The sequence below is a fragment of the Chlamydomonas reinhardtii genome, chromosome 12 (assembly GCF_000002595.2).
Source record: "Chlamydomonas reinhardtii strain CC-503 cw92 mt+ chromosome 12, whole genome shotgun sequence".
NCBI classification, from domain to species: domain Eukaryota; kingdom Viridiplantae; phylum Chlorophyta; class Chlorophyceae; order Chlamydomonadales; family Chlamydomonadaceae; genus Chlamydomonas; species Chlamydomonas reinhardtii.
Genome location: NC_057015.1, coordinates 5,319,008 through 5,344,900, shown reverse-complemented (window position 1 = coordinate 5,344,900; position 25,893 = coordinate 5,319,008). Strand labels below are relative to the sequence as shown.

Genomic DNA, 25,893 nt, shown 5'->3' with positions numbered 1-25,893 from the left:
TTCCGCATGGGCCTTCCCGAAGTCGACCTTTGCCCGTAGCTCGCATGTTTAGGGGGTCTCTCGTGCGATAAGATATATACTTTACTACATACAACACCGAATACTAGGAATGATAGCCTGACAAGCGCGCTAGCTGTCGCGCAGTGGTTTGAAGGTCAACACTTTACTGCTCACGACTTGTGAAGCGGGCGCATGCTAAGAGATGTCCACGAGCTCTAGGCACCACGAGAACCCCGTATTTGACCGGGAGAGGGACAACGCGCCTTCGGACCAGCACGCGCACCATTCGCACTCGCGGGCTCACCACACGTCGGGCAGTGGCATGCAGCCAGGCCAGCACAAGCCAGGATCAATTCAGGTGCAGCCGGGTGGAATGGTCCGGCGGTCACAAGCGGCGGACTCCTCGCTACGGGAGTCCACACAGGAGTTGTTTGAGACGTCGGAGGCCCAGATCCGCTATCGTGCCTACAGGTGAGGCGTGTGGAGAGACGGAAACGTGTGGAATGCTGGAAGGCTCCATGTCCCAGCGCCGGATGACGGGAGCCAGACAACGGCAGGGCGTGTGGGGTTAGGAAGGGGTGCGCCCGCAACCCGTTACAGTGCCCTCCCCGAGTGTACCCTCCACCGTGGTGTAGTGAGGGCCATCCGTGCATCCGTACCAACCTGCATGCACTCAATGTTCCGCACACGGTCCCCCAGGTCTGAATATCGGCGCTATGAAGCGTACAGGTACTCTATGAGCCAACCGGGCAGTTCCGGTCCCTCTCATGCATGTCTGCAGTATTATAACCTGATTATTGCCTCCTCCACCGGTGTGCAGTCGGTTGCAAGCTGCGGCGGTGGCGATGGGGGAGTCACTAGCCATCCCCGAGATTGTGGCCATTGGAGGCCAGTCGGACGGCAAGTCGTCTCTTCTCGAGGCGTTCCTTGGGGTGAGCGGCCGCCTTTTGGGGGAGCTATCAAGCAACTCCAAGGCCAATGACTGACATGCTGATCTGGTTTGGCAAAACCCTTGCACTACCCCACATACGCAGTTCCGCTTCAACGTGCGGGAGGTGGAGATGGGCACGCGGCGGCCGCTCATTGTGCAGATGGTGCACGACCCCACGGCGCAGGAGCCGCGCTGCAGGCTGCAGGAGGAGGACTCGGACGAATACGGTGAGCACGGAGGTAGCGCATGGCGCAGACCCAGCTTGTCGCGACACTGCTGCACGTGGCGCCAAGTGACTTAACCCAAAACAGTCCCGACGCTCACTGATGAATGACGGGCCGCTCCCCCTGACTGGCAGGCCCGCCGATCGTTCCTGAGACCGCGGTGGCCGACGCGATCCAGCGGCGCACGGAGGAGCACCTGCGCAAGATGGGGGGCATCGCGGTGTCGTCCAAGCCCATCGTCATGCGGGCCGAGTGAGTTCCTGAGGAACTGCAACCCAGATGGGCCTCTGTCGCCAGGCAGCTGTCGTGTTGTTGACTGTTGCGGTGGCTGTGCCGCGCAGGTACGCCTACTGCCCCAACCTCACCATCATCGACACGCCCGGCTTCATTCTGAAGGCTAAAACTGGAGAGCTGGACAACACGCCCGATGAAATCATGTCCATGGTCAAGGCGCAGGCGTCGCCGCCTCACAGGCAAGCTAGTTATGTCGTGCCCTTTCTGTCATGAATTCAATGCAGTTATGAGTTGACGGCGCTCCGCCATACCTGCCTTGGCGTGTACAGGATGATCCTGTTCCTGCAGCAGAGCAGCGTGGAGTGGGCCAGTTCGCTGTGGCTGCGGGTGGTGCAGGAGGTGGACCCCTACTTCCAGCGGACGGTGCGCGCCTGGGCAGAACGAGGGGTTGACAGGCCAGGGAGGATAGCGCAGAAGAATCCGCAACAGGGCCGTTCACAGTTGTATTGATTGACACTTGCCGCATGTGGGTCACGGGTCGCCAGGTCATTGTGGCAAGCAAGTTCGACAACCGGCTGAAGGAGTTTGCGGAGCGCTGGGAAGTTGACAAGTACCTGTCCGCAACGGGCTACCTGCCGCCCAACGTGCGGCCCTTTTTCGTGGCGCTGCCCAAGGTATAACCTCAGTTTGTATGATGTCTGCGACCGCGAAATCTGTGCAACTGTGCTGGAAAGAAAGTAAACGGCCATGCAGCAAGGCATGGTTGGCGGTACAGGCATCCGGCTGTGGTGGGGCTGGCGACGTAAACCAGTACAGCAGCGGAGCTAACGGATTCTTGCTTGTCTTAACAGGACCGCGTAATCCAGAGCAGCGCGGAGTGGCGACGGAGCATGACGGAGGTGGACACGGCCATCTACAAGCACATGCGGGACGGCATTAAGGGCGGGTTCGATGAGGAGCGGTTCGCCAGCCGCATCGGCTTCAGCAACTTGAAGAAGTGCGTTGCACCTGCGTTTAGGTTACCACTGGCTGGGCGCTTGCGGGGATCCGGCGTATGATTATCATCTACTGCTTAGTCGCCGAACATGCATTCTGTGGTGTTGATCAAACACCACACCTGACCGCTGGTTGCCCCACAGGTTCCTGGAGGAGGAACTGAGCCGTCGGTACCGCGAGGCGGCGCCCGCCACCCTGGCGCTCCTGCAGGAGCGCTGCGACGCGGTCTCCACCGAACTGATGGCGGCGGAGATCCGGCTCAAGAGCGCGGAGGACGTGGGCGCGCTGCGGCGGGCGGCCATGAAGTACGCGGACACGGTGGCGCGCCAGGTGGTGTCGCTGCTGCAGGGCTCAGCGGAGCCCGACCCCATGCAGCACGGCCTGACGACAGACGAGGAGCGGGCGGCTTCGCGCGCGCCGCAGGTACGATACCTTGTTTTCTGTACATGCAGCAAGGCCAGGCTCATGGTGCGGGCTACAAGCATGAGCAACTTGTATGGGGCAAAGCATGACGTGCGCTGGGTTCTGTGGCTGTGCAGTGGCCGGGCATTTCGGGAGCCTCCGTGCAGCCGCTGCACCACGACAGCAAGCTCTTTGGCGGGGCGGCGTTTGAGCGCTGCCTGGAGGAGTTCCATATGGCGGTTGCGCACACCCGCTTCCCCACGAGTGAGTGGTATCGGTACTGCACTTGGGCGCAACGCAAGGGTGCCGTGTGCTGTTGAAGTGCAGTGTTACCCTAGCGCGGCGCTAAGCACCTAATCATGTCTGCGCAGGCATGAGCAACGACCGGTTGCGGAACATCATGTACGCCTACAAGGGCAAGCACCACAACGGGGGCGCGGCCAAGGCGGCCGAAGACATTGCGCGCCAGGCGGCCAAGGAGGCGCTGGGCCCGCTGCTGGACGCGGCGTGCGTGCGCCTGGCCTTCATCCTGCGCCGGCTGTTTGACATCGCTGCGGACCGGGCCGCGGCTACCCGTAAGCACCGCAGCTGGCTGCGACATGTTGCGCCTGTTGTGCCTTTTAATACCTGACCCGGATGCTCTGCCTTTCCCAAATCTGTACAGTGGGCAGCAAGGACAACCTGCACCCGTACATCTCCTTCCACGCCACGCTGCGGAGCGCGCATCAGTCCTTCATCTCGCGGCTGGAGGAGCAGGCGCGCATCATGCTGCGCACGCACCTGGAGGCCGCTACCAGCCAGTTCGCCATGAACATGTACGCGCACGTGCCCGACCCGGGCGACCCGCTGGACGTGGAGGGCGAAGAGGATGGCGACATGGACGGCGCTGCCGAGGATGCGGAGGTGAGGAGGACGCCGCGCTGCGTATGTCATACCTTGGCAACAGTTCGATTGTCGCCGTGCGCACACACCGAAGCGCAGCTGCGTGTGGCCTGCATTTGCTTGATGTGGAGCCCCCGTCGACGCACCCGCGCAGGGCGCCATGCCAACGCCTGGCCCGGCGCGAGTGCAGATGACGGTGCCTGAGACACCCTCCTCTGCCGCCACCGCCCAGGTGCTGAACGAGCGCCTCAAAGCTGTGCAGCTGGGCGGCGGTGTCGGGGCTCCCGGGGGACCGGGGCGCTTCGAGGACAACACGCCCAGCAGGCGGGCGACCAAGTCACGCCGCGTCGCGCTGCAGAACGGAGGTGCGAGGGGACCTGCAGAATTGCATTGGCCTTCCCAAACTCCATGCCGTGTGTATGGCAGTATGCAGCAGGGGCTATGCCGCTTACGCGCTCATTGACAACGAATCCTTCATGCTGGGCAGGTGGCGTGGGCGGCGTGCTAGCGGGCGGTGGCGCCAGCTCGTCGTCTGACGACGTTGTGTCGGCGTCGGAGGCGCTGTTTCGCAAGATTCGGCTGGCGGTGGCGACGCAGTATGCGCCCGCCACGCTGAAGAGCACGTTTTTGGACCCCATGACGGACCGCCTGGGGCTGGAGGTGTCACTGGACCTGTTCGCGCGCAGCGACGGGGACTTCGGCACCATGTTCAGCGGTGAGTCCCACCTTGCCTGCCACCGCGCTGCCTAGGCCGCGTGCGAGCTCAGCTTGGTATTACGGTACCGTAGTTCTGGTGGGAATCGCTATCGCTGTGTGCCGGCGTGTAGCCTGACTGCGTTTTTCCCTTTGCCCTCTGTGCCTTAGCGGCGGGCGCGGTGGCTGCGCTGGCGTCCAAGCGCGACATGCTGGCGCGCCGCGTGGAGGGCCTGATCAAATGCAAGAATGAGTTCCAGGAGCTGGCCAAGTGCCTGTGACAGGAAGTGCGAGAGTAAAGGCTGCGTGATGAAAGGGCTGAGGGAGCTAAGGATGTGAGACATAGCGTATGGTAAATGGGGGTGGTGTGCTGCTGTTACTTGTCAGTACTGCTGAGACTGTGCACGGCCAAGGACTCTGGGTGGACCAAGATGCGGTGTCATATGCACCAAAGGGTATTATATGCGAACGACGGGTAACTTGATGACTTGACGAGCGAACTAATTCTGTCTGTGCCCCACGTGTCTTGCACGCTTGAAGGATGCATGCGGGGCGTAGTATGCACAATGACCTGGACTGTGGTTCTCCTACCTGAGGCATCTTGTCATTCACTGTCGCACTGCACGTGCGTAGACGAGCACGCAATCGGCAGGCAGTCAGCACGCCGCTAATGGAGGTACTGTGTAGCAACCGACTACCGCACGAGGCACGACGGTACCGGGTAGGCAAGAAGGCATAGCTGATGCGGGAGGCCTCGTGTAACAAGTACTAAAGGGCCACAGCACGGGCATATGGTACTGGATAAGTGAAGGTATGGTGCTCAGGTAGAGGCGTGGGGACGGGCAGAGCACACATGTTGGTGCTTGAGGGTGCCTGTGTAAAGGCATGTGCAAATGGGCGAACCTGGGCGACCCACCAATGGGTGCCAGCCAGCACGCGGTGCCGAAGACAATCCCACCCAGTCTGGCTGGTAGAGTAATTGGGATGCTTGGGGTGCTGGAGCACATAAGCGGCCACGCAGAACCCGGGTCAACCTGGCTGGTGAGTTATTGACGAGTGTTGCGGAACTAATGCGTACGTAGACCAGAGCGGAAGGCGGAGTGGGCTTGCAGGCGGCACGAGAGTAGGCAGTCAGTAGCGCAAGTTGCGAATTCACATGTTACCTCGTAACCGACGGTAAACGCTGTGGACGGTCGCGCCCATGGCTGGCTGACGGAAGGTGGCTGCTGTATTGGGATGGCTGGGCTGGACGACGCCGGCCGGGCTGGCGTTGGGACTACCAGAAAGGATGCGCCCGAAACCAACCTGGAGAACACCAGCGCCACCGGTGCCCAGCACGACATGTAAGGGAGGGAGGGAGGGAGTTGTGTAGGGTCCTGTGCCGGCCGGGGTTCCGGGGCGGTGCCCCCGATTTCCCGCTCCCATCGATTAGTAAGCCATCAGCATGGCGCCTGCGGCCTGCCTGACAGTCTCTGTCCTGGAAAGCATCCCTGCGACCCTTCTGGGCCCTTAAAGCACCAGAGCCAGGCAGGATCACGGAAGGAGAAGGCCTTAAAGCGCACTGTAGGGCAGGACCTGGCAGGACCACCCGCACAGGCACGCCCCACGCACAGCCGCATAGCATTGCTCGACTCAGCAACTCGGAGCGATAGAAGGGCCTTGGCACTCAACTGGAAGTACGCGGGCCTGCTCTCTCCGGCCTGAGTGCAGGCGACCATCTGCCGGGATGGTGCCAAGGGTCCGGGTCACCGAGTAGCATTGGCCCACTCTAAGATATAAGTTGAGCCGTGTTTAACTTGTTGCAACATCAGGCCTCGCGCGCAACGTCAGGAATGGCTGCATGGGGCCACCGTACCATGGCGCGGAGGGAGGGTATTGTCGCTGAGCGCGACTCAGAGCTCCCTCTCCTTTTGCTGACCGCGGAGCCTGCCCCTCCGTGCGAAAATGGTGCGCTAGCGCATACTTGCAGCGCGCAGCCTAGCATTGCGGCGCCTGAACTCGAAACACGGAGCCGCCCCTAGGGCGCCGAGCTAACATTCTTTGGACACGTCTTCTGATATCTTTCTGGCTTTGGTTCTCCCTGCCTGCGAACACAGGTGCTCTCCAGTGATATCGATCTTCTGAACCCTCCAGCTGAGCTGGAGAAGACGAAGCACAAGCGGAAGCGCCTTGTGCAGAGCCCCAACTCGGTAAGCATGATTTTAGCTTGGGGCGGGGACCTCCTTGGCCTGCGAGAGACTGACCTTCCCTTGCTGCCGGCGCCGCAGTTCTTCATGGACGTCAAGTGCCAGGGCTGCTTCAACATGTGAGTCTACATATGGGCGGACTTCGCTCGCAATTTTAGGGGTCAGGGGGCGGGGTTGGGCCTTGGCTGCGCCGGCCGCCACTATATAGTGACCATGCCCTCCCCGTTCTGTTTGCAGCACCACCGTCTTCTCTCACAGCCAGACGGTCGTCATGTGCGGGAGCTGCTCGTCTGTTCTGTGCACCCCTACCGGTGGCCGCGCCCGCCTGACCGAGGGTGAGCATCGTGGCAGCGGCAGGGCCAGGCTTTCGGCGCAATAAAGCAGCAGCAGCGCTTGGATTATCCAAGGAGCAAATGGAGCTAGCGGCTGGGTGGGCGCTGGCGAAAATGGGGCTGCGGGGGCTGCATCACTAGAATCACAGGTTCTCGGGCGCTCAAGGGCGGCGGAGCTGGTTGGCGTCTTGTTTATTGGGTTACACACAATTCTGCTCTGGGCGCGCGCGAGCGGGGCGGTAGGGCACTTCAGGTTGAGAGAGACCCAACACGAGCCGGGCCCCGAGCCGGGCCCCGGGGTACCCGTATTTATATTACCAGCGGTGGCCCCTCACCCGGGGAGATGGCATGGGTTGAAAGGTAGCGCCGCAGTGCTGACGCCTCGGTCGCTTGCAAATCGGGGCCAAAATGACACGGCATAGGGTGGGGGGGGGGCGCTGCAGCAGAGAGTCAAGAGCCATTCCGATGGAACTGCTCTTACGCCCTGTGCATTGCGCCACTCATTCCTTGCAGGCTGCTCTTTCCGCCGGAAGAGCGACTAAGCGGGAGGATTTGGGCGCCACCTTGGCGCCGGGAGCCGGGCCTTCCGCTGGGCTGGCGGCGGGGGTGTCGGGCAGTAGAACAGCGTTCACCGTGAGCATGGCAGACGGTCAGCTGGAGCCCAGCCCCAGCCAGGACAACAGGAGTAGCGTGCAGGCTTCTTTTTGAGGAGGGGCCTTCGAACGGACCCGAGCTGCCTTGGTGGCAGGGGCTCCGTGTCCATAGCCGGTATGCGCGCATGTTGGACCATGCCTGGCAAGCCGCCGTGCGGTTTGCTGTTGACCATTGTTGCGTGTGTAACGGTCGCTGCATACACATTCCCTATCGAGCCCTTTTTTCCTTTCAGCAGCAGCGGCGGGTATCCAGCTTTACCCGCGTCGGGAGCAGCGTGATCAGGAGGGCCTCGGCTGGGGTAGCCATGCTGGCGACGGCGCCAGCACAGTGCAGCAAGAGTAGCAGGAGTTGCCGCAGGGCTCTCGCGTGGCGCGGCGAGGACTTTCGGAGCGCTGTCAGGAGCTGGTGCTCCGTCAGCTCGAGCGGCCCGGCGCGTAGCTTCCCAAGCAAGCCAGTCGGCGCCTCCTGCATGCTGTGCCTAGCGCCAGCTGCGGAGGCGCAATTCAGCCCTGGACTGGGTGGGTGGTGCTGCCGGCAGTTGGCGCATCACTCCTCGCCGGGGTAAAACCCAGCAGGCGCATGCAGTCCAGCGGGGTGAGCTGCCTGGGCTGGGGATGGCTCAGGCCGCTGCCCTGAGCTGTGTGGCGCAGGCTGCGGCTGCCCTGCACCGGCAGGTGTGGCGCAGGCCGCTACATGCGCCTCCGCCCATGGGCACAAAAGCAGAACAGCCGCTTCAAGCAACAGGCACGCCGGGGCAGGCTATGCCAGCCAGACGGGAGCAGTGGCAGCTGGAATACGTGTTGCGTCAGCAGCAGCGGGAATGTTATGCTCGCCGTCATGCGAGTACGTGACAGCGCCAGCAGGTTAACGTGGCCCCCGCCCGGCCAACTGTTTCTCGGGACTCAGCTATGTCAGCTACTTGCTTCAGTTGCCCCGTCACGTCGCGCCAACAAAATCCCCAGCACTAAAAGCTATCAGGCTACCAGCGTGACTTGGCACTCCATCAGCCTCCTAGAATATGAAACTTAGTTGTGCCATCACCGTGACCCCCGCACCGCCATACTTATGTAAATCATTGCGACAAGATGACCTAGAGCACAATCCAACCCGCTACCGCTGCACTGGCGGGTAGGCAACAATGTAGTAGGACGTGCCGAAGTGCCACCGCGTGCTCTTGTCCACCACCAGCCCCGCCTGGCACGGCGGCGCACACGGAAAACAAAACCGCAGATGTGAGCAGTGAGCGGAGGGGCGGACAGCTGAGTGCGACGTAGCGTGCAGGCGCACCGACACTCATGGTACCACAGGATGTAGCGCGCATCCCTCCCCTGCCACCCTTTCTTGACATCAAGCAGTCCCGGTCACCGCCGGCGACGGACTGCAAGCTGCGGCTGCCCTTCCTTGCCAGCCCTTCCAGCCCCACACCTGCTGCACGATGTCCAGGATGTCTCGGTTCCACAGGCAGCCCCACTTGCGCTGGTGGTCCACGGCAGAGCCGTCCAGCTTGTCGTTCAGCCACTGGTAGTGGGAGCGGCCATGCTGGGGGCAAGCAGGGCGCACGCAGACAGGGCAGGGCTCAGAGGCCACGAGTCAGCCGCGCCACGGTGGATGAATAGGAACTTAACCGGACGCACAGCAACTGCTGTGGCTTCGGCACGGGTCGCATGCTCAAGTCAGAGGTACCGGTGCCCCTCCTACCTGCAGTAGCAGGATGCGGCCACCGGGTTTGCACACTCGCGCCATCTCCTTGAGCACCTGGGGGTGTGAAGGGGCAGCAAGAGTGTTACTGCCTCCCAGCCAGCGCTTCAAAGAGCCCACCGAGCCCCGCCCACGCAAGCCCTCGCCTCCGCCAGCCTGCCCCACGAACCAATCGCGGCGCGCACCTGCACCGGGTCCTCGTGGCTGCACAGCCCGAACGTGTCCACCACCGTGTCAAACTGCCCCGGAGCGAAGCGGCTCAGCTTGGCGCCGCCCTCCAGCTGCCCCGTCGCACACCGCTGGACGTACTGCCACTCCTTGCCCTCCGGGTGTGCATGGGAGCAGCCGCAGTCACCCGCCGCCTGGGTCCGGGGTGCAGGGCCAGTGGGTGGGGCGCCGGGCGCCGCGGCCGCGCCTTGCTGCACCGTTATCCCAACTGCCTGGGACCCGTTGGCGCCCGTGCTAGCGGGCGTGCCGACTGGGTTGCTGCTTGCCATGCCGCTGCTAACGCTGCTGCTGCTGCTGCTGTTGCTACTACTGCTGCCGCCGCCGCTGCTACTGCTGGTGGGTTGGGATGACTCCGGCAGCAGCACGCGGAACAGGTTCAGCAGGCCGCGGGAGTGCAAGCCCGGCAGTTCCCGCATGTCTTCTGGGTTTACGTGCGGCGCGGCCTCGCCTGGCGCTACAGCGCCGCCATCCACGCTGCCGCTACTGCTGCTGTTGACATTTCTACTGCTCGTGCTGGCTGCCGGCGCTGGCTCGTCCTCCCGTGGGGGCATGTGCCGCCAATAGGCCCACCACGGCGCCCTGCGGGACGGGACGAGCATGAAACACGGAGCGCACGCGTCAGGGCATCACTAGTACAGCACTTAGCGCAATCTCCGGCCTAACCAAACCACCGGAGCAACGCTGAAGATAAGCAAGGCAAAGCACTCACACGTAGGGCTCCGCGTTGGCTGGCTGGCCCTGTGGCCCGCTGCCTGCAGCTGGCGCCGATGCCGGTGGCGGCACTGCGGGTAGCCCTGGAATGACAGTCTTCCCGGGGGCCGGCGGCTGCGGCTTGGGCTTGGGCGGCGGCTCAGGCGCCTTGGCGTTGGGGTCCACCAGACACTGCGAAGACAGGGGGTTCGCCGGTGGTGGCCTCACACGAACTTGTTACCTCCATGAGCTTGGGACAACGACATGAATGCCAATGCCGAACACAACCCAGCGCACTGAACCCAGCCCGCTGCGCGGCCTCATGCCCAAGCTCTCCAGCCCGCCACTAACGGTAGCGGCCCGCTCACGTGCGCGTCCGCCAGCACGAAGTTGACCTTGACGTGCGGGTACTTCATGCCCAGCTGAAGCTCGTCGAAGAACTACAGAGGGGTAGTGGCGGCGGCAGTGGGGGCGGCAGGGGGGGCGGCAGGGGGGGCGGCAGGGGCGGCGGCGGTCCAGCGGTGAGCAGTGGGAGCACGCTGTCACACAAAAGCACAGCCGCACAGTGCCACGACTACACCCGGCGCCAGCATGGCCAGGCGGTTATGTCCGCGCCTGTGCACCTGGTGACCGGGTTGACTTGTCCTGACCAGGCTACATTCGCACACGCGCACACGGAGCCAGACCCCCGCCCCCCATTCCGCGCGTGCGGTGGCCCCGCGCCCACCTTGTCCTCGGCCCGGAACAGCATGTGCTGCGACAGGTCTGTGCACGTGAGCGAGCGAACGCCGCTGGACTCGGACAGGTCGTAGTACTGCGAGCCAGGTAAGGCAGATGGGAGGAGGGAAGGACGAGTAGGAGCAATAGGAGAAGGACTGGTTGCAGGCAGGCACGCGGGTGCGCACGTTGGCCCGGAGAACAGCGTGTAACACCGCGCTGTGCTGCCACTGCAGTCACGTAATCATGTTCATATTTCCCTCTGAGGCGCCTTGCCTTGAAGTTGCGGCCTGTGCCCACCGATATCTCCAGCACGTCGCCGCTCGCCTGCTTGAGCAGCCACTTGCGCATGGTGCCATACCTGTTGTCACGCGACCATGAACGAGGCGGCACATGCGCATGTTACAACACGCTTACTGCTTTGGGTAAACACGGGCACCATGAAACCACAGAGTATTAAGCTGCCCTACCCGTCAGGTGGCTCTCCCTCATGGCATGCGAGCTGATGCGATTCGCCGGCCTCGATTCACCTACCACAACGCAGCCTCCTCCTGTCCAATGGCCTCATCGTACTTGTCCGCGATCGCATCAAACACGCGGAACCCAGCTGCCGGGTCAATCGGCGCGTCGGGGTCGGGTGTCGGCAGGACAGCGTGCGCATTAGAGTACCGATATGAGAAGTAGGCTGTGCCGCCGAACAGAAGCGCTCCTCCTACGGTGAGAGATTGGTGTTGGGGATGACAAGCATGATGGGGCCACGGCAACGCCTCAAAATACAGGCTCAGCGGTGGGGCATGCTGGTATCCAGCTTGGTGGGGTGGGGTGCCAGCCAGGAGTGTCGGGGTGACCAGAGCAGACATCGCAGCGACGGCCGCCGTATTGCATATACTGCTCATGCACAGAGGATTTGCTGTCGCGAGAAGGACCCACCCACAAGCGCCGAGCGAGTGCTGATTGATGCCGACCCCGGCTTTGCCCTTTGCTGCACAGCGTGCACTACATTCGAGAGTGATGGAGTCTTTCGCAGCATCGTTGTGGTCAAAAGATATAACTCTGATGGCTAAATGCCGAATGGCACGTCACAGCGTGTCTGATTTAGCGCTTGCACGCAGCATTTGTCATTGAACCAACATATATAGTGACTGTGTTCAAGGCGCCAGCTTTGACATGTACAGCGACACGACTGGCAGGCGAAAACCAAATTAGTTCGGTTGCCGACAGCCGCGGAAATGCTGTCGAAACACGCCACTCCTAAGGGCCAGCCAACCAAGCTCATCGGAATGTTGCCAGCTCTGATTAAGGCTTAGCGGGGCAACGGGGAGTTGGCACAGCGCGTCGAGGCGGGGTAGTCTTCCCGACGCACTGCGGCCGCACCGCCCCCACGCCCTCGCCATCATACTCGCGCGCACTCCAGCACACTGGCTGATCCAGTGAAGCACGATGGAAAGTACCGGCCATGTGGAGTGGTATTCTGAGCTGTGGGAGGTGGCGCAAGCCGCACTTGCCTCGCCGTCCGCCGCCGCGGCGATGGTAACAGACGTCGCCGGCGGCACAACCCTGCCAGTAATCGAACTCGCCCAGCAGGCGCGGAACCTCAGCAATAGGCTGCGCACATGGCTGCATGGCGGGCTGATGCAGACAGAGCCGGGTGGTGTGGCTGAGCACAGCCCCAATCAGGTGACAGCAGCGCCGGGCGCAGCTGCGGTGGCCGTGGCCAGCGGCCCTGCACCTCCGGTACCTCCAGCACTCCCGCCGCTGGTGGCTGTGTGCTGCGGAGCGTCCACTGACTATCTGCGTCTGACGCTGGCGGTGCTGGCCGCGGGGTAAGGGAGTGTCGCTGCGGAGCCGTCAGCCGGACGGAGTGCGCCCTTGAGGGCATTCACAACACATTCAGAGTGCTGGAACGAACCCAGGCGTTCTAGCTGATTGGCCTGTAAACAAGATGCCGTACAGCTGGCTTTGTTATAGGTAACCATACCCTTGGTGCTGCACGACCGCAGGTGCGCATTCCTGCCGCTGGATCCGGCATGGCCGGCGGCGCGGCTGGCGGCGGTGCTACAGCTTGCGGCGCCTGCGCTGCTGCTACTGCCACCGCCACCTACTGTCCCTGTACACGCCGGCGGCGGCACGATATTGGCTGCTGCTGCTGATAATGACACGCATGCTTATCGCCAAGCGGTGCGTCGCAGCTGTCACTGCCCTGTCGTGGAGGTGGGCCCGGAGCACTGGCTGCAGCCGCTTGCAGCACCCCATGCAGCACAAGGGGGCCAGGGCAGTAGCACACCGGCGCAGTGGCCGCCGCCGGCCACAGCCACAGGGCTAGGTCGCAGCCACGGTGTCAGCAGGGCCGCGAGGCCGCTGCCTTACTTTGCGGTGCTGTACACGTCTGGCAGCACCGGCGCCCCGCTGGGGGTGCGTATGGGTGAGGCGGCCTGGCTGGCACGGCTGAGCTGGATGCAGCGCAGATACCCGCTGCGGCCCCCTCGGCTGCAGCAGGCGCAACCGCAGGGGCAGCCGCAGCCAGCAGAGGGGCTCGGTGTGTCAGGAGTAGAAGGGGCGCAGGGCGTCCCCGCGGTGGGCGCCGGTGGGGACAGGGGCTCTGTGGTGTGCTTCTCCACCGCCATCAGCTTCGTGGACCACCTGTGGCAGCTGCTGGCGCCACTGCTGGCGCCGCACCTGGCACCTGGCCCACCTCCAGCGCCTCCAGCCGAAGCGGAAGCTTCGGAGGTGGCAGCAGCAATGGTACCGGCTGCATCCAGCCGCCAGCGCTCGATATCGGGGCTACGGGAGGCGCCTGCACCTGCGGCCACCCGTGCTGTGGCCGCGGCGGGCGATGCGCCCGGTCCGTGCAGTGTGGTCATTCCGCCGCCGGGCTCGGTGCTGCAGCCGGCCATGTTCGTGCAGCTGCTGGTGGACCACGGCGTCACACACCTGGTGGGTACCGGCAGGGGCTGACGAGCCCCTCAACTGCTGGGCCCCAGTAGATTGACCGCACCTGCCGCTCACCACTGCCTCTGCTGACTTTTCTCCCGTTCGACTGCTGCTGACAGAATAGGCCGTGCGCACCTGCTTCGCGCCCGCAGGTGTCAGTGCCGTCCATACTGCGGCTGCTGCTGCCGGCCCTGTCCGCTGCTCGCGACCGCCTCGGGCTGCAGCTGCTCGTCTCCAGCGGGGAGCCACTCGCAGTGGCCGCGGCGGCGGAGCTGCAGCGGGCGCTGCCGCCTGGCGCATCCCTCCTGAACCTCTATGGTGCGTCCTTCCCATTTCATTCACACCTAGCATGGAGGGCCAGCGTCCACGCTTCCGGGCCTGATTACATCGATGGACTTGGCTTGTGCAGGCAGCACGGAGGTAACGGCCGACTGTACCTGGTTTGAGGTACCGCGCAAACCCGTCGTCTTGGCAAGCCCGGCGGTGGAAGCCACCGCCGCTGCTGGAGGCAGCCGCATGTGGGTGCCTGCGGGCTGGCCGCTGGGGGACACACAGATACTCATAGCGCCGCCGCCGCATTCGCCCGATCCCAGACAACGGGCAGACGGCGGCGGCAATCAGGAGGGCGGCAGCAGCGGTGGCAGCGGCGGCAGTACAGCCCAGAAGCAGGTGGACTTGGAGCCACTGCCTGCAGGGGAGGTGGGCGAGGTTTGGGTGTCCGGCTCGTGCCTCTCACCGGGTTACCACCTCCCATCTTGGCCAGGCGCAGCAGGGGTGCAAGCGGCGGCTCAAGCTGCCGCGGCGGCTCGGTTTGTGCGCGTGCAGCTGTCGGCGGAACAGCTTGCACGGGTGGTGACGGCGCCAGGGGTCAGCCCCGCTATGGCTGCCACCTATTTCCGTACTGGAGACGTTGGCTTCGTTACGCCGCCGCCGCCCTCGCACCTGCACGACATCTCGCCACCAGGCTCACCAGGTGAGGCGTGGGCGGGCAGGCGGGCGGGCGGGTGAGCGGGTGGGTGGATGGCTGGGTGGGTGAGTGCGCCACTGCGTCACTGCCCGCTCCCACACGGCCGCGCCTAACCACGCCCTTGAAACCGCCACTGGTCTCTTGCGCCTGGGTATGCTCGCAGGCAGTGCCGGTGGCAATGGCGGCGATGGCGGCAGTGGCGGCTGCGGCGGCGGCTGCCTGGTGCTGCTGGGTCGGCTGGACGCGCAGCTCAAGCTGCCGGGCGGCGTGCGCCTCAACCTGGCGGAGCTGGAGGCGGCGCTGGCGGCGCACCCGGCAGTGGCGGAGGCGGCGGCGGTGATGCTGCCCGGGACAGCGGGCCGCGGCAGCGGCGGCGGCGGTGGCGAGGCTGACAGCAATCACGGGGGCCAGGGCGATGCGGCAGGCGCCGGTCTGGGCATGATTCAACAGGCGCCCGGTTTACCGCCGGCAGTTGCGGCGTACATCTGTCTTGCCTTAGCGGTAGACGGAGCAGGTCAGGCTGGGCAGGTGGGTGGTGAGGGCGTTGCCAATGAGGATGGGGGTTTGGAGGCAGGGCTGGCGCGGCCGCTGGCGCAGGTGCGGCCCGAGCTGGAGCCCCAGCTGCAGCAGTGGCTGGATGAGCGCCTGCCGGTGCGCGGCGGGCTGCAGCTGCAGCTGCTGGTGCTGCGGGGGCTGCCCAGGAACCCGGCTGGGAAGTTGCTGCGCAGGCAGCTGCCCGCACCTCCACCTCCGCCTCCACCTCAGCCACGGCTGCCGCTCTCACTTCCAGCCCCGCATGCCGGTGATGCCACACAGCCGCTGCCGCCCTGGAGCCCCGCCTCCCGACCCGACCAGCAGCAAGGGCAACTGGCACAGGGGCAGGGGCAGGGGCAGCTGCAGCGGGAGCAGCCGGCTGCGCCCCCCAGTGAGGTGGAGGTGATGCGGGCGCTGGTGGCGGCCACAGGCCTGACCCGCCTGGAGGCCACCACGGACGTGTTCAGGGCGGGCGCCACCTCACTGGCGGCGGTGGAGGCGGCGGCACTGCTTGGAGTGGACGTGCGACTGCTGTGAGTGCAAGGAGGGAAGGCGGGAGGGCGGGAGGGCGGGAGGGCGGGAGGGGGCGGCGGCCGCGTCCCATCGTAACCTCAAAGAGAACAAGGTGGAAGGCGTAGGGATGGGCAGAACTGGTGGGGTAGGAGGACCGCATGCCGGGCGTGCCAACGTGGTCTCTCACGGTGTGTGTCGGTGGTTATCCCCGATGCTGCTGGCCGTGTCTTCTTCCCCCACGCAGTCTGAGCTACCCCACCGCCCGGCGGCTGGCAGCGGCGCTGGGGGCTGGCGCCGCCGCGCCGCAGGGACTGGAGGGTGACAGAGGTGGTGAGACAGCAGGCAGAGACGAGACCTCGGCCCGCCCAGCCGCCAAACGGCTGCGGCTGGGCGAGGCGGCCGCGGCCGTTGCGGTCGGCGCCAAGACCGAGGTGGTGCTCCAGGCACCGCTGGTTGCTGGTGCGTCGGGGGTGGTGAACATCTTGACCAGCGGATTTGCCGAGGCGGCGGAGGCTCCGACGCAGCATGGGACCGAAGCGTTCATGCCCCGAGGCAACGATCCGGCCGCAGACGCAGCTGCAGCAGCTGCACATGCAGCTGAGAGTGGGTCGTCTGCGCCTGCGGTCCGGCTGCGTGAGGCGGCGCGCTGCTGGCGCCGGCTGACGTGGAGGTCGGGCGCAGGGCGCGGCGGCGAGATGGTCAATCCGATGTGTGCGTCTGGGACAGCCAGTGCTGCTGGAGTCGTGGGCCTCGCAGGTGCTGGCAGAGACGGCCACACAGGGGTTGGCACTCCCGAGCCTGCTCACCGGGGCCCGCCGGTAATCGTCGGCGACGCCGAGCAGCCATGTTCAGCCGGCCTCCTCCGCCCTCGCGGCCGCTGGCGCTATCAGCTGGGGCGGTGTGTGGATGCACCTGTCCTGCACCTGTCGCTGGTGGCGTCGGCGTCAGTGCCTGTGGGGGAGGCGCAAGGGGTGCAGGGGGAGCAGGAGGGCGTCACGGAGCTGGTACTGGTGCTGGCTTGCTCCCACGACGGCGACGTGGCGTGTCTGGACGCGGCCACCGGGCTGCCGTACTGGCACGTGCGGCTTCCGGCACGTGCCGAGGCGGGCATGGCGGTCGCGTGGGGCCCTGGCGGCGCAGCCGAAGGAGCGCAGCCGCCACCCACCGCTTGCGTGCAGCAGCAGCAGCCGCAGCGGCAGCAGCCGCAACAGCAGGGGGCGGGGGCATCACCTGTCAGGCATGCAGACCGGGAGCTGTATGTGGTAGTGGCCTGCGGAGATGGCCGGCTGTACAGCCTGCGACTGCAGGATGGCCGGGCGCCTGCGCCTGCGCCTGCGTCTGCGCCTGTGGACTCTCCAAGTACGCAGCAGCCCTCGCACGAGCGCGATAGTAGTGCACCCGCTGGTCAGGCGGCAGACGGGTGGTGGGCGGTGGACTGTGGCGGCGAGTTCAAGTGCGCGCCAGCCACCGACCCCTGGCTGGGCTGCGTGTGGGCCACCAGTCACGGCCGGGCCCTGGTAGTGATGCGGCCGCCGGGGCAGCTGCTGGCCAGGTGAGGCAGGGAGCCGGGGATGAGGGGGAAACGATTGTCCGCTAGCTAGGTTCCAAGGGGGCAGGCAGGAAACGCAACAAGATTACCAGACATGCGGCAATGAAGGCTCAGGCAACGGCCAGTTGTTATGGGGCTGACGTGTTCCATGGCACGCCTGTGACTGCAGGTATGAGGTGGGTGCGCCCATGTCCACACCGGTGGTGTTTGCGGGAGTGCCGGCCGGTGGTGGCGGTGTCAACAAAGCCGCAGCCGCAGCTACTGCCTTGCAACCACAGCCGCGGCAAGGGGCCGTGACTACGCACCAGGGCTTGGCGCTGCTAACCGCCCTCAACGGCAGCGCGACCGCCCTCAGAGTTCGCCTCACTTCCAGCAGCGTCACCCGCTCCTCCAGCACAACCTCCGGGTACACTGCGGAGGCGGTCTGGCTGGAGCCGCTGTGGACCGTGCGTGGCCCCGCGCCAGTCTTCAGCGCACCCCTGCTGCTGCCGATGTGGGGGCCGATGCCGGCCTCAGCTGTGCCAGCAGAGGTGCGGCAAAGCAGTGCAGCTGCCGAGGTCGCGGCTACAAGCGGCGCCTCGGGTAGCGCAGGCGGAGGGCCTGGGGTGCTGGCGGTGGTACCGCACGTCGACGGCTGCGTGCGGGCGGTCTGGGCAGACCCGGCCTATGCTGGCACCGCTGAACCAAGTGCAGAGCCAATGCCAGCTCCCAACTCGGCAGAGGCCGCCGGCGGCGGCACCGCGAGCCCGGGTTCAGCCGTGGTCAGCTGGAGCCTGCAGCTGCGTGGCAACCTGTTTGCTGACCTGTTGCTACTGCCGCTGCCGGAGGCCGAGACAGCAGCGGCAGCTACAACGGACGCCCTGCTTCCAACTGGGACGACCGCCACGGCCAGCGGACGCGCCGTGCCCGGAGAACGCTGGCGGCGTGGCTTATTGGCTCAACATGACCGGCAGCACCACGTGGCGCTTGCGGCGACGCACGCGGGGCTGCTGTATGGCCTTGACCTCGCACGTGGACATGCGCTGTGGTGCCTGGACCTGGGTTGCGGGCCCATCTCCGCAGCTCCTGCAGCCATCACAGTAGCAGTCGCCGCGGCGGCCGCAGCAGGCGACACGGCGGCACCGAGCACCTCTGCAGGCGTTCCTGCGGTGCGGGTTCAAGGATGCGGCTCAGTGGTGGCGGTGCTGGCAAGTAGTGGATCGGTTGCTTTGGTGGCGCTTGGTTCCCAGGGAGGGGAAGTTGCCACGTGCGTTCAAGGATACCGGATGCCGGCGGAGACCTTCTCGTCACCGGCAGTAGTGTGCCATCCTTTGAGGCGGGCAGGCGGGCTAAACGGTGGCAGCCGGGCGTCAACGCTACCTGCTGCAGCGCATTCGTTTTTGCTGTTCGGATGCCGGGATGACTGCGTCTACAGCCTTGCATTGAATTGAGCGCCGGCTGTGCTGCCAGTGGAAAGAGTGTGTGGGATGGTCAGCAGGGGCGACGGAGGTGAGCGGCGAAGGAGCGGGCGGCGGTGACTTAAGCGTCGGTTCAGGGGTGGTGCAAGGGGTGGTGTGCAGCCGTGTGCAGCTTTAGCGCCGAAGTGGAGGGCACCTGCCTGCAGAGGTTCCTATGAGCCTGGAGGCGCACTGCACTAAAGCTTGCAGCATTCTGAATCCGTGAACGTTGTTTGGCGCGCCGCTGATGCTGACGGATTGCAGGCGACCACCGAATGTACGGACAGTCGGGGTGAGGTACCCGTCAATACCCAATACTCTACTTGCGCAACTGCTCTTATGTCGACGAGATACAAATCTGACCAGGGTATCTGTTATTCATATGAAACCATTTGATGGGCTGACAAACATGACGCGGCAAGGAAAGAAGGAGGGCGAGGTAAGGAAGAACGAGAAGGATTCGAGAAATGTGCAGCCGATTGCATTTCCGTGATTTCCTAAATGCTTGTTATCTACCTCGCTCAGGTGGGAATACTATCGCGAGAGGAGTCTGCAGGCGAGCGCGCGGAGGAAACTCTGCGACGCGGCCCAAGTACAATTGGATTGGTTTGCATATGCATAATTGTACTTTTATGTGGTCTTGGAGGTGGATTCGGAATAGGATGGGCTGCGCGCGGCGACAACAACGGTTCCCCAGTGAGTTTCATATTGCAGTTCCCTGTGCGCCTCTAAAATGCTCGAGTCCACTCAGACTGGCTAAGGCTTTCCGTGCACTTATGATGGCAGCGCACACTACTCCAGGAAGTGGCCCACAACCTGGCACGAACCCGGCAGCGCACTGTGACAGGGGTTGCCTGCTGATGCACTTTGCTTCGCTCGCGCAGGCGGCGCCTGCACCTGTTGTGATGGTAGACAACATCGACCGGCTGCAGCCGCTGCGCCCCTTATCTATTCTAGGCGAGGCATCCAATGGTGCGTCACGGCGCGCTGGCGCAGCGTTCCCGGCACACAGGAATGGGCAGCGTTCTTAGCACATAGGAATGGACCGGTATCTGTGCGCGCCTCTGCAACGGCATCCGTCCTGCCCCGCCTGACCCATCATAACCCACGGTGTATCCCTGAGTGCAGTGCCCCTGATTGCGACCCCTCAGTCCAACCCACCCACCCATTGCAAACCCGCACGCACATCTGTCCGGCCAGACGCGGTGCTGGCATCCGAGGAGCAGTGGCGCGTCATGACGCCAGCACTGCGCGTGTTCGCCGCGCTGGTGAGCGCCATGGCCAACGACACCGCAGTGGTGGAGGCTTCCACACTGCGTGCCTACCTGGCCTCCCTACCGGAGGGCCCCAGCTCCTCGTCGCTGCTCAGCGGCGTGTACGGCGCGGCCCAGCGGCTGCTGGTGAACCCAGAGGTGCAGCGGCGGCTGTACGACGTGGCAAGTAGCCTGACGCCGGTGTTCAAATGGGCCCGTGCAGCACAGGACCGGTACTACGGCAGCAGCTCCAGCAGCAGCAGCCGGAGGCGGTCAGACCGGCGGCTGCGGGTGTTGCTGGAAAGCGAGCAGGCAGCTGTTGCGGCTGCGGCAGAGGCGGAGGCGGAATCGGGGTTAGTCTTGGAAGCGGGGCTGCAGGTGGGCGGAGCGATGGAAGAGGTGATGCAGCAGCGCAGGAGGCGTCGGTTACAGCAGGGTTCCATCACCGGGGGGCGAGGCGGCGTCAACGCGCCCCTGTACAACATGGTGCGTGAGGATGCGGCGCAGTGTGGGCGGGCCGGAATGCAGGACACCAGGATTGGCGCACGGGTGCACGGGTGATGGGCTCAATCTTGCACATGTCCCGCTCAGAAAGTCATCAGGCTCCAACCGCAACCTGCCGGAAGCTAAGGCAGATTACTGATGCACACTAACGCTTTTTATAAACGGGTGTGTGCTCCCCAAACAGATTGACGACGCCCTCAACAGCCCGGCGCTTGTGGGCGCCCGCGCAGTGCTGCAGGAGCTGTATGAGTGGGAGTCCCTGCAGGTGGGAGCGGCGGCAGGCGCAGGTTATGGAGGCCAAGGGGGTAGCTGAGCGCCTCAAGCTGTGCCGCGCCCCCTAACTCAGTCCTGACGCCTGCGCTGACGTGTCCGTGCACGTCTCGCGCCCTCGCAGGACATGCTTGTGTCTGTGTGGTTGGCGCTGCGGGGCCTGGCCGCCTCCATGCCGGCGCTCAAGGCGTTGGCGGCCGCGCAGCACCCTGACCCGCTGCGGGTGGCGCTAGCGGTGACGCAGGAAGTGCTGGTGGCGGCGGGGGCAGGAGGAGCATGGGGCAACGGGGTGAGTGGGGTCCTGGTGCCTACATGCCCGCGACCTGGGCATGTGTTGTACGATTGGAGACCTCAAGGTCGCAGCACTGGCGTTCTGCGCGTTGGTGGAGTTGCAGTGTTTACAGGGCCTTTTCCCTGTCCGCAGACGTCCATCACGCTGCTCCCAACGCTGCCCCCGGTAGTGGTGCTAGAGGACGAGATCAGTGGCGCGGCCTCGGCCGCTGCACACCACCACCACCACCGCCATCGCAGCCTTGCAGCGGACGCCGCCGCGGTGCTGCCCACGCTTCCAGCCGGCTTCAGCCCACGGCCACCGTCCGATGTCCCCAACCTGCTGGTGCCTCTGGTGTTTCACATCCTTCTATACCAGTGAGCTGCGAGAGGACCCGAGCGCAAAGAGCCAGCACCGAGTCCCTTCATCTTTCCTAGGGCACACAGCACGTTCTTTCCCTGCCGGGCCAGACCAGCCCCAGCGAAATCTGCCGGCACTAATTGCGGATTTCACCGCCTGCCTGCAGGTCCGGCGACGGCAGCCTGGGCCCCCCCGGCTACAACCAGGCGGCTGCGGCGGTGACGCGGCTGGTGGGCGTGGCCAACTCGCTGGCGGCGCCGTCCGGCATCCAGTTGTTCGTGCGGGAAGTGCGCAGCGATGCCGCCAAGTGGGTCAGAGGAGGGCAGGGGAGGGCAGGGGAGGGAAAAGGAGGGCAGGGGAGAGAGGGCGGCAACTGCCATGGCAGCTAGTAGTCGTGCGGACCTGCTGGACGTGCTGGCCCCGCATTTCACAGCCAAGCTTAGGGGGTTGAACTGCAATCTCACACGCAGCCTGCTGCCCATGTCCCCTGCTGCTGTCATGCGCCAGGTACCCCTACCTCCTGGCCTACGGCGCGAACCGCACCACGTGGCTCAACTGCGCGGCCGAGTCGGCGTTCGCGTACGAGCAGTGCGGCGACATCATCCGGACTGCCAGCTCCGATTTCCCACGCTCCATCAACGTGTTCGTGGTCAGCGAGGGGCCGCCAGCCAAATACTACGGGTGCGTGGTGCGGCTCGACTTGCCTTGTATGTGATTATTACTGCGCACTGGATGCAGAACGATGTGCCGCCGGGTGTAATGGCTAGCAGGTTGGCGCCGTGCAGCACACTAGCATACTCGCTAGGTGGACGCGCCTGGTGAACTACAGCCCCAACCTCGCCAGCCGGCTCCATGTGTCAAGAGAGGGATGTGTGTTCGTGGGTGCACACGGAATGCAGCTCTCCTCGTGTCTTGTGCTTTGTACACACCCGAAACCCACACATCCCACGCTTATCCCCTGCAGGTACGCCTTCAGCGGGGGCTCCTCCGAGGACCCATTGTATGGGCACATCGGCCTGACCTACCCCACCATCAGCACCTCCCAGCTAAACGGCCAACTGTCCTATGAGACCGGCGCAGTGACACTCTGGCACGAGGTGAGACTCCCACCTCCTTCCATCATCTGGCGGCGGTTTTGAGGCGGGCAAACCCTAGCCAAATCTGCTGATCGTTCTCGTTGTTGCGCTTGACGTGCATGACGCGGCCAAGTCCGCCGCGTATCGAGCGCTGCAGCCCCACCAGTTGCTCAACGCTGTGTCATCCTTTCCTTCCACTGGCCATCGTCGCTTCCACTCGTCATTTCTACCCTCCCGGCTTGCATGGACCGCTGAGCACCACCTCTCCCTGTGCCCCTGTGTCAGGTGATGCACCACCTGGGCCTGAAGCACACCTTCTCCGCGGACGGCAGCTGCACAGAGGACGCCGCGGACGACCTGGTCGAGACACCCGTCAGCAGCGGGCCCGTGTGGGGGCAGCCCTGGGCCATGGCCGCATACCTGGCCTGCATGCAGGTGGGTGTGGGTGCCGCTGGGGTGGCACCGTGAGATGGTCCGACACAAACCCCTTGAGTTGGCAACCGCATCGCTCGCAGTACCGGCAGAATGCGCATAGTTCAAGTCCCTACATGGCATCCAAAGACTCTGCACTCCACCCCACCCATGCTGCACAGGCGGTGCAGTACGACCTGGCCAACGACTGGGGCCGCATCTACGCCGCCTGGCGCACCACGCTAGGCATACCCGCCGGCGACCAGCGCTCCTTCGCCAAGTCCTGCCCCGGCCGGCCCGGCCAGGACGAGCTCGGCAACTACGTCACCTACTCCTACGACGTCTGCTATGCCGCATTCGGTGAGTGAGCTTACACAAGCAACACACCGTTTGCATATGACCATATGTTGTTGGCGTGCAGCAAGCGCGTGCGATGCAGTTATTGCCAGGCTGGGGATGTGTTGTCATGATGTGTGGTCGTTTGACACTATCACCACTCACCCTCACAACTTTATGTTGTCACCCGAGCCTTGACCCGCCCGCTTTCATGTATGCTGAAACTGCACAGGCCACGTCACGCAGCAGCAGGTGAGCCGCAGCCACACACCGCAAGACCAAACCTGGACGTCAAAGTTTGGGCTGTGAATTCAAGAGCGACTCGCACTCCTGATTTTGACTTACCTTCACACCGTCTGCTGTTCTCCGTACAGGTCCGCAGCATGCACGCCTTCACCGCTGCCTCCAATCCCTCCATGTACGCCTGGGCGCAGTACTACGCAGCCAACCCGCCGCCGGAGGCGAAGCAGGTGGGCAACGACTGACAAGGTAGTGAAATACATGTTGTGGTATTTCATAATAGCTTGCTCCATTGTCTCGGAAACAGCGGAGTCAGGAGCACATGACGTCAGGCTAATAGTGCCCGCCGCGTGTTCCGTTGTCCTCCTTGCAGACCGCCGCCGCCATCGTCACCGCCTCGCCGCCACCCCCACCTCCCCCCTCGCCATCGCCGCCTGCTGCAGCCGTCGCAGAAGCCCTGCAACAGTTCCTCCGGCCCTGCCCTCCGCAGTACACGCGAACGGGCTGTCGCTGCAAGGACACATGGTGCGGATCAGACCGGACCTCAGCCTTTTTGTGTGCCCAGCAGCACAGCGCATTCCATACACGCGCATAGGTACACCTCTCGATAATTATCTCCGATTCACTCACTCGCTCCATCCTCCGTCCAAATTCACATGCAAATGTCACCTGTCATCTGCAGGGCGGTCATGGGGACCACCTACAGCGGCTGCACCACTGTGCCGGGCATGGCGCAGGGCGGGCCCTGGTGTGCAGTGGTGCTGGAGGACGGCTGCGCCAGTGCCCGCAACGGCTGGTGGGACATGTGCACACCCGTACAGACCTTAGGCTGCCGCGCCACCAGCCCGCCTCCGTCGCCACCGCTGGACCCCTCGCCGCCGCCACCGCTCGCCCCCTCGCCACCACCACCTAGCGCCACGTTTAATGCCACTGCGATGTGCGGCCAAGGTGAGAGCTGCAGTTGTGCAATCGAAGCGCCACACACTCGCGTGTGGGAGCTGCATGTCACGCATGTGGCACACACTACCACTCCTCTGCATCCGCACCTACTGAGCTGGGGCCGCTGCGCTTGCCCTGCACCTCTCATCGCGCCCTGCCTCAGGCGCCCCGACGCGCCAGGGCTTCACCTGCGCCACGGGCCGCTGGACCACCACCGCCACCGGTACTAACCGCTACAGCGGCTGCGCGAATCCCGACAACAACCCCCAGGGCCTGTGGTGTGCGCTTCCCCGCGGCGTCACCACCGCCTCCGGAGCCTCGTGGGACCTGTGCCTGCAAGCCTGCAACACCGCCGCCGCGGTGGGAAGCAGCGGCAGTGGCTCTGCTGGGACGCCGTCTCCCTCACCCTTGCCCTCGCCGTCGCCCACATCTGGCAGCACGGTGGCGACAGGTGCGCTGCAGAATGTGCCGCACCGCTGCACTCCCACATTACGTCATTGTGCCATGCCTGGCGCGCCACGTGCACACCTGCACGTACTCACGCCGGTTCTCATATGTGCCCCTGTCCTCTGCCGCAGGCTGCACCACCACGGCCCTCTCGTTGCCATCCGGCTGCAAGTGCGCCTCTAGCTGGAAGGCCAGTGTGGGGGCCAGCACCGGCACCCACATCGGCTGTACCCTGTTCCCGGGAGTGGACCCGCGGCCGGTGTGTGCGGTGGAGGGCTGCGATGCCAAGCGCAACAACGGCAAGGTGGTCACTTGCAGCTGCCCCTGAGCGCGTCAGGTGCCCCTGAGCGTGGTGGTGGTGACAAAGCAACGCATGACCTGTGAAAGAGTGACAAGGCATGTAGCGGAGGTGGGGGTTTGGGTGGAGCGCGGCGTGCGTGCATGTGTACATACAGCGACAGTGCAGGTCATAAGGTGGATGCGGAGACTCAAACACATTGTTTAATTGATGACGCGTGAGTGTGGACGCAACGTCAAGATGTGGTGGTACAGTTAGGCCCCGTGGTATTGCTTGTGAGGAGGTGCGTCACAAGTTGCGGCACTCTTATTGCTGGCGGGGGATCCTAAAATGCATGTGTGTAGGGGGAACAATGCACGATAGAGCTCGAATACTTATCACTTGCAACGTGCTAACTGCCACGTGTAGGACGGATAGGGGTATGCGGTACGTTATTATCAGGGGAGGGTGATATGTTTGGGCAGTGGTGCCTAAGCTGAAGCGCTGTGAGGCGCCTATTACCGGTGCTGGATTTGGTTTACTGCCTGCTGCTGCAAAGCGCGTGCAAATAGCCTTGTTTGCAGCTGGTGCATGGGTTGTTGCGTTCCTGGGCGTGGTTGGGCCGGGCGGGACGGCTTCTGGAGCGTCGATTGTGCCAATGGGCCGCCGGCATGGGCGAAAGGCATGCCCTGCACATCGCAATAGTTAACAC

The 25,893-nt window shown here is 64.2% G+C and overlaps 6 protein-coding genes across 9 annotated transcripts; 5 read left to right on the top strand and 1 right to left on the bottom strand.

Moving 5' to 3' along the window:
* Window positions 1-58: 58 nt before the first annotated feature.
* CHLRE_12g529450v5 (uncharacterized protein) lies at window positions 59-5,721 on the top strand. 4 transcript variants are annotated; one of them, XM_043068539.1, is made up of 17 exons: window positions 59-471; window positions 700-729; window positions 821-932; window positions 1,035-1,158; window positions 1,290-1,407; window positions 1,497-1,628; window positions 1,719-1,812; window positions 1,935-2,063; window positions 2,241-2,386; window positions 2,529-2,808; window positions 2,925-3,051; window positions 3,159-3,362; window positions 3,452-3,690; window positions 3,824-3,847; window positions 3,902-4,034; window positions 4,157-4,384; window positions 4,534-5,721. In XM_043068539.1, exons 1-17 carry the CDS (start codon window positions 203-205, stop codon window positions 4,641-4,643), a joined length of 2,499 nt encoding a protein of 832 aa, XP_042918634.1. In that variant the 5' UTR covers window positions 59-202; the 3' UTR covers window positions 4,644-5,721. The 4 variants fall into 4 exon arrangements, with proteins under 4 accessions (XP_042918634.1, XP_042918635.1, XP_042918633.1 ...); XM_043068540.1 differs by lacking the exon at window positions 3,824-3,847; XM_043068537.1 differs by having other exon boundaries at window positions 109-471; window positions 3,824-4,034.
* A 553-nt stretch (window positions 5,722-6,274) lies between these two features.
* CHLRE_12g529400v5 (ribosomal protein S27) lies at window positions 6,275-7,732 on the top strand. The gene is made up of 5 exons (XM_001696802.2): window positions 6,275-6,309; window positions 6,459-6,551; window positions 6,630-6,667; window positions 6,786-6,883; window positions 7,394-7,732. Exons 1-5 carry the CDS (start codon window positions 6,307-6,309, stop codon window positions 7,420-7,422), a joined length of 261 nt encoding a protein of 86 aa, XP_001696854.1. The 5' UTR covers window positions 6,275-6,306; the 3' UTR covers window positions 7,423-7,732.
* Window positions 7,733-7,778: 46 nt separating this feature from the next.
* CHLRE_12g529376v5 (uncharacterized protein) lies at window positions 7,779-8,154 on the top strand. Its single transcript, XM_043068536.1, has one exon. The coding sequence runs from the start codon at window positions 7,839-7,841 to the stop codon at window positions 8,097-8,099; it is 261 nt and encodes an 86-aa protein (XP_042918631.1). The 5' UTR covers window positions 7,779-7,838; the 3' UTR covers window positions 8,100-8,154.
* A 12-nt stretch (window positions 8,155-8,166) lies between these two features.
* On the bottom strand, window positions 8,167-11,998 carry CHLRE_12g529350v5 (uncharacterized protein). Its single transcript, XM_043068535.1, has 10 exons — window positions 11,798-11,998; window positions 11,402-11,579; window positions 11,144-11,228; window positions 10,878-10,964; window positions 10,519-10,590; window positions 10,170-10,342; window positions 9,418-10,039; window positions 9,233-9,289; window positions 8,960-9,073; window positions 8,167-8,728 (listed from the first exon to the last, which is right to left on the bottom strand). The coding sequence occupies exons 1-10, from the start codon at window positions 11,895-11,897 to the stop codon at window positions 8,645-8,647; spliced, it is 1,572 nt and encodes a 523-aa protein (XP_042918630.1). The 5' UTR covers window positions 11,898-11,998; the 3' UTR covers window positions 8,167-8,644.
* A 120-nt stretch (window positions 11,999-12,118) lies between these two features.
* On the top strand, window positions 12,119-19,084 carry CHLRE_12g529301v5 (uncharacterized protein). Its single transcript, XM_043068534.1, has 7 exons — window positions 12,119-12,690; window positions 12,868-13,801; window positions 13,951-14,116; window positions 14,208-14,771; window positions 14,929-15,832; window positions 16,057-17,364; window positions 17,531-19,084. The coding sequence occupies exons 1-7, from the start codon at window positions 12,308-12,310 to the stop codon at window positions 18,789-18,791; spliced, it is 5,520 nt and encodes a 1,839-aa protein (XP_042918629.1). The 5' UTR covers window positions 12,119-12,307; the 3' UTR covers window positions 18,792-19,084.
* Window positions 19,085-19,138: 54 nt separating this feature from the next.
* CHLRE_12g529250v5 (uncharacterized protein) lies at window positions 19,139-25,834 on the top strand. The gene is made up of 18 exons (XM_043068533.1): window positions 19,139-19,236; window positions 19,323-19,493; window positions 19,682-19,769; window positions 19,998-20,536; window positions 20,739-20,819; window positions 20,949-21,113; window positions 21,249-21,472; window positions 21,622-21,762; window positions 21,963-22,136; window positions 22,420-22,552; window positions 22,817-22,966; window positions 23,125-23,302; window positions 23,511-23,530; window positions 23,653-23,748; window positions 23,892-24,043; window positions 24,201-24,466; window positions 24,621-24,908; window positions 25,036-25,834. The coding sequence occupies exons 1-18, from the start codon at window positions 19,207-19,209 to the stop codon at window positions 25,230-25,232; spliced, it is 3,093 nt and encodes a 1,030-aa protein (XP_042918628.1). The 5' UTR covers window positions 19,139-19,206; the 3' UTR covers window positions 25,233-25,834.
* The last annotated feature ends 59 nt before the right edge of the window (window positions 25,835-25,893 follow it).

Excerpts from the sequence above, each read along its gene's own strand:
- CHLRE_12g529450v5 (XM_043068537.1), top strand. The coding sequence starts at position 203 with ATGTCCACGAGCTCTAGGCACCACGAGAACCCCGTATTTGACCGGGAG. Across the intron at positions 1,408-1,496 it reads CCCATCGTCATGCGGGCCGA|GTACGCCTACTGCCCCAACC; the intron begins GTGAGTTCCTGA and ends TGTGCCGCGCAG. Across the intron at positions 3,691-3,823 it reads GCGCTGCCGAGGATGCGGAG|GGCGCCATGCCAACGCCTGG; the intron begins GTGAGGAGGACG and ends GCACCCGCGCAG.
- CHLRE_12g529400v5 (XM_001696802.2), top strand. Across the intron at positions 6,552-6,629 it reads TTGTGCAGAGCCCCAACTCG|TTCTTCATGGACGTCAAGTG; the intron begins GTAAGCATGATT and ends CCGGCGCCGCAG. Across the intron at positions 6,668-6,785 it reads TGCCAGGGCTGCTTCAACAT|CACCACCGTCTTCTCTCACA; the intron begins GTGAGTCTACAT and ends TTCTGTTTGCAG.
- CHLRE_12g529376v5 (XM_043068536.1), top strand. The coding sequence starts at position 7,839 with ATGCTGGCGACGGCGCCAGCACAGTGCAGCAAGAGTAGCAGGAGTTGC.
- CHLRE_12g529350v5 (XM_043068535.1), bottom strand. The coding sequence starts at position 11,897 with ATGCTGCGAAAGACTCCATCACTCTCGAATGTAGTGCACGCTGTGCAG. Across the intron at positions 11,229-11,401 it reads CAGGAGGAGGCTGCGTTGTG|GTATGGCACCATGCGCAAGT; the intron begins GTAGGTGAATCG and ends GCGTGACAACAG. Across the intron at positions 10,343-10,518 it reads TCGTGCTGGCGGACGCGCAC|TGTCTGGTGGACCCCAACGC; the intron begins GTGAGCGGGCCG and ends CTGTCTTCGCAG.
- CHLRE_12g529301v5 (XM_043068534.1), top strand. The coding sequence starts at position 12,308 with ATGGAAAGTACCGGCCATGTGGAGTGGTATTCTGAGCTGTGGGAGGTG. Across the intron at positions 12,691-12,867 it reads CTGGCGGTGCTGGCCGCGGG|GTGCGCATTCCTGCCGCTGG; the intron begins GTAAGGGAGTGT and ends GCACGACCGCAG. Across the intron at positions 14,117-14,207 it reads ATCCCTCCTGAACCTCTATG|GCAGCACGGAGGTAACGGCC; the intron begins GTGCGTCCTTCC and ends TGGCTTGTGCAG.
- CHLRE_12g529250v5 (XM_043068533.1), top strand. The coding sequence starts at position 19,207 with ATGACGCGGCAAGGAAAGAAGGAGGGCGAG. Across the intron at positions 19,494-19,681 it reads GCGACAACAACGGTTCCCCA|GCGGCGCCTGCACCTGTTGT; the intron begins GTGAGTTTCATA and ends TCGCTCGCGCAG. Across the intron at positions 24,044-24,200 it reads TGTCGCTGCAAGGACACATG|GGCGGTCATGGGGACCACCT; the intron begins GTGCGGATCAGA and ends TGTCATCTGCAG.